Genomic DNA, 4,250 nt, shown 5'->3' with positions numbered 1-4,250 from the left:
ATCAAACTTTTACAGTTTCATCACTCAATGACCGTTCTAACATCACTGGCGGTTTCAAAATTGTAAATATTGCTGACGTCGTATTCCTCCGCGCTGTTGTCTCGAGGGTCAGGAAGTAAGGGATGCACTAAAGTGCGCTCAAAGCCGTCCATGATAAAGGAGTAGGTTATCTCCCCTTCCTGTAAGTATGATGTGTCTATGACTAATTCACTCAGTTTGATGTCTGTACAAACCACACCTATAAACTCGCTGGCGGACGTCACAGTTAGGCATGCTGATAAAATCAGACCTGTAAAAGAATACAATGACTTATGACGACCAAATACTTACCAGAAAACTCTTTTCAAATAAAAAGAAAACTAAGTACATGTACTTTTACAAGAATTGTGCTATGATTTATTCTATTATGTAAAGAAAAATCTACCGTTTTTGGAGAAATAGTCCCTATATGGCAAGGTAAAGAGAGGTTTGACAGCTACAGGATTGTTGGTATAGGTATAAAAGGATCCTAAAGCTTCGGGGAGGTAAGTCACATCAGGTACTGGCATAAACTGACCAGGCTTCAAAGAATATTTAAATAGCATGAAATACAGCTTATCGGGTTGTTGCACTTGGTTATGAAAATGTAATACAACTTATATTGAAAATTTCATGTTTTTTTGGCTTTAAAAAGTAGATGTCTTTTAACAAGCAATGTGTATTTTGATAAAAACTCAATTTCACCTAAAGCAACAAACACACAACACGGCTTACTTTCACAAAACATTAAAGGAAAGAAGACTCTTTGTAGAATGTACGAAATAAGAATAATCTAAACATATTTCGTTTTAAATGACTAGACATAGTAAAATATTAACAAAAGAACGGAATACCTTGACATCTCCATAAGTAATGTTACTTTCGCTTTGTTTGGATATATTCCTCAGTAATGTTTCAGCGGAAATAGAAACATCTCTAAATAAAACAATGAAAATGAAAATATCCATTCTGTCATATTATTCTTCACGTGTAACTTTGTGTCTCAAACTATTTTCATAATTGAAGTTTAACATTGTGAATGTTTCATACCTATTCCAAAGGTGTGTATTACAACCTTATTCCCTAGTTGGCTGTTCCTCTCATGAATAACTTTTAAAACATCCTCTGGACCAACGTTTCGGCCGTCAGTTAAGAACAAGATGATTTGATCTGTGAAAAATAATAATAATAAAGAAAGAATTCAAATTATATATAGAATGGGTGGAACCTTTTTCTTGAGAATTTCGTTATTTTTACTGTTTACGCATTGCCATTGGTGTGATGATTTACCTCTGTTCGGGCTCATAGAGGAGGTTTGGAAATAATCAAAAGCTTTAGAAAACGCTTTGGAGTAATTTGTATTCCCTTCAGAGGTTTTGGTATTTATGAAAGATTTTAAAACTGATTTGGTTTTTCGGGTGACGACAGCAAGTTGGTTTCCGTAGCAAGGTTGGTTGCTGGATGTTGGAACATAGGCATTGTCGTTGAACATCACTATACCAACCTTTGACAAAGAAAACATATGAAAAATGAAGCTCTGAACATTTTAAGTAACACTTGTCACATATTAAAAAAAACGAGAAAAAACCTAAACAAACGATATTTTCATTGTGGTCAAAGGTTAAATTTTCAAGTTATTGTCTTAAACCTTGCTTTATGTAAAGAAACATCTTTTAAATTATTGAGTTATAAATTTTGAAATTTGTCAAACTGGAGCAAAACAAAAAAATAGTTCTGAATTTCGTATTCACTCTCATCTAGTTACCGGTAATTCCAAATTAGAAAATGACATTACCCTGTCATTGCTATTCAGTGTTTCTAGTACAGTATTAGCAGCGTCCTTCGCTTTCTGTAGATAAGTCCCTGACATGGATTTCGAAACATCAACAAGTACCACAACATCCTTAGGAACAGGAGAGGCTCCAGTTTTATAAAAAGGTCTGTGTTTTTTAAATTATCATAAATCATAAATAAGATCGATACTTAGAGGCTCTAGTATTAAAAAGTATGTATATTTGAAATAATCAATAAATCAAAGAATTGGGATATTGATATACCACAATTTGTAGATTTAAAAGTATAAATATGCTTATAAGTCAATCTTAATTATAAAACACTCATGATAGGAGACCAATCTCAAAGATCGTGATAAATACTTTAAGTAACTTTTCAAATAATGTAGATAACTAACAATGCAGAAATCTATGTGAAAGGTTTGTTTTTATGTCTGTAAAGAACCATATTTTAAAACCCATATTGTGGCTATCATGAAAAAACAGTCTAACCTGTATCTAGGATCGTAGGCACTACAATCTGACAACTTCGTAGCTGGATAATTAATTAGAACACCGTTTTCCAATCCGACATACTGCCAGAGAAGGCTCGGGTTGTTCTTGTGGTTTGAGTTCATTGCTTGAAGAACTTTATTTGTTGGATATTTCTTTGGACGTGATGACAGCCCGGATGTTGTTACACACATATTTTCATAATCAACCTTTTAAAAATTATACATATGTTTTATAAATGTTAGTATTAAAATCATGAAAAAATCATAATTTAAAGGAAAAAAAAGTTGTTAATCTGTATTGTAAATGGTCATACAGTAATTTACCTTTGCACGGAATCGACTGTCATATGAATATTCTGCTTGATCACAACAGTCTCGTGACGTCATTTCTGATGAAAATAATTTATACTCATCCTCAATTGTGGTCTTTAAAGATACAAGAGCTCGTTCCATTTCTTCAAATTTGTATTTCAAAGCATCAGCAGTCTAAAGTAGGATTAATTGAGTACTAGAATTATTTCACGACCTAGCAGTTCTTTCGAGCTCGAACTACTTGAAATCAAATTTATTCGTACATTTCGTAAACGTGTTTTGATTTAAAAGTTCTTATTTTGAAAATACCAATTTATAAATATAATTTGAGAATTTGTACAAAATGTATAGATCAACTTGACAAGCATAAAAGTTCTTAAAAAATTGATTTTGAGAGATTTGAAAAAAATCTTTACATTTAAGTTCAAAATAATAATAAATGATTTTCACATTCTATTTGGATATTTGAAAAATTCATCACATTCTTAATATATGCTCTGAAATGAAAGAAAATAAAAACAGACCTTCTTTGTGACAGTCGGATAGTCTACCATAGACTCTGTGTACTGAAGGCGTTTGAAATGCTCCTGAAAAAAGTATAAATTTTGTGTAGTTGTATTGTCTTCCCACTTCCCACTTATTTCTAAACTTGAAATTTTAAAAATTGTGGAAAAGGATTTGTGAGAAACACCACTATGTTTCACACTGATTAAAATTTAAGCAATGAGTAAAAGAGATTTTTGGGCTTAAGGTACCTGTAGTATATGACAATCAATATTCAAGTAATTTCTATATGACATGTAAAACGTTGCAATGTTTGATATTTTTTCCATTAAATTTTTTATATTGTTTTTTTTATTTATATTCTATTGTTTTTCATTTGTATTCTATGATTTTTCATTCAGTTTAATTTTGAAACTGTTTGAGTTTATCGTTACCAGCAAACTAATACATGTACACAATATGATCACAATTTACATCAGTTTTCAAATGAAATTAAGATTTGTAAATTCATTTTGTTAATCGACTTATTAATTTCATTCATTATACACTTTAAACACTTAAGTGAAAATTGAAATTCTGTCAGCTGAACATGAATTTCTGTAATTCCATTACTTTTACATGTAAATTCTAACAATGCCTTTAGGATTGGTAAGTAAAAAATAAAAAAAAATTAAGCTGATCTGCTTGTCTGTGGTGAAATACCTGCATCTGCGTGTAACCCACGTCCTCTATTACTCGCTGTAATTCATCGGCTAGTATATTTCCATTTATTTCAGCCCATGCACAATCCAGGAAATAACAAAACAGAAGGAAGGTTTTTAATATTTTCATGTTGAAGTACAGAATTCTGAAACAAACAATAAACAACATTAGTAAAAGATACCGATATATTATTGTATTTTGTGCTTTTGTAAGGCAGAATATATTTGGAGAAAACATTTATTTAAGGAATCCTGAACATATACGACCATGCAAAGAAAGGGATCATTTTTCAAAACCCCTAAAAGGATCCATTGTTAAGGAAAAAAAACCCAAATTTTATTTACCTTACGTATTCCATAGATTTTAAGTGGAAAGCCTAAATGAAAAAGTAAAAGATTATTCAAGCTTACATAAATTTCTGATTTTC

The 4,250-nt window shown here is 31.0% G+C and overlaps 1 protein-coding gene across 1 annotated transcript; it reads right to left on the bottom strand.

Annotated features, from left to right (window-relative positions):
- Positions 1 to 20: 20 nt before the first annotated feature.
- Positions 21 to 3,960, bottom strand: LOC134243192 (VWFA and cache domain-containing protein 1-like). Its single transcript, XM_062725414.1, has 10 exons — positions 3,824 to 3,960; positions 3,142 to 3,204; positions 2,630 to 2,791; positions 2,304 to 2,512; positions 1,814 to 1,958; positions 1,309 to 1,522; positions 1,051 to 1,188; positions 873 to 952; positions 425 to 560; positions 21 to 289 (listed from the first exon to the last, which is right to left on the bottom strand). The coding sequence occupies exons 1-10, from the start codon at positions 3,950 to 3,952 to the stop codon at positions 21 to 23; spliced, it is 1,545 nt and encodes a 514-aa protein (XP_062581398.1). The 5' UTR covers positions 3,953 to 3,960.
- Positions 3,961 to 4,250: the final 290 nt, after the last annotated feature.

This window comes from Saccostrea cucullata, unplaced genomic scaffold (genome assembly GCF_032062105.1).
Source record: "Saccostrea cucullata isolate Sc308-1 unplaced genomic scaffold, CSIRO_AGI_Scuc_v1 ctg21285, whole genome shotgun sequence".
Lineage (NCBI taxonomy): Eukaryota > Metazoa > Mollusca > Bivalvia > Ostreida > Ostreidae > Saccostrea > Saccostrea cuccullata.
The sequence above is the reverse complement of the archived record's forward strand: the minus strand, read 5'-3'. Positions and strand labels throughout refer to the sequence as shown.

What these genes read in the sequence shown, in the direction of transcription:
- LOC134243192 (XM_062725414.1), bottom strand. Translation starts at nt 3,952, where the DNA reads ATGAAAATATTAAAAACCTTCCTTCTGTTTTGTTATTTCCTGGATTGT. An exon ending in GCCTACGATCCTAGATACAG is followed by an intron (nt 1,959 to 2,303) that starts GTTAGACTGTTT and finishes TAAAAAACACAG; the next exon opens with ACCTTTTTATAAAACTGGAG. An exon ending in GGACTATTTCTCCAAAAACG is followed by an intron (nt 290 to 424) that starts GTAGATTTTTCT and finishes ATTCTTTTACAG; the next exon opens with GTCTGATTTTATCAGCATGC.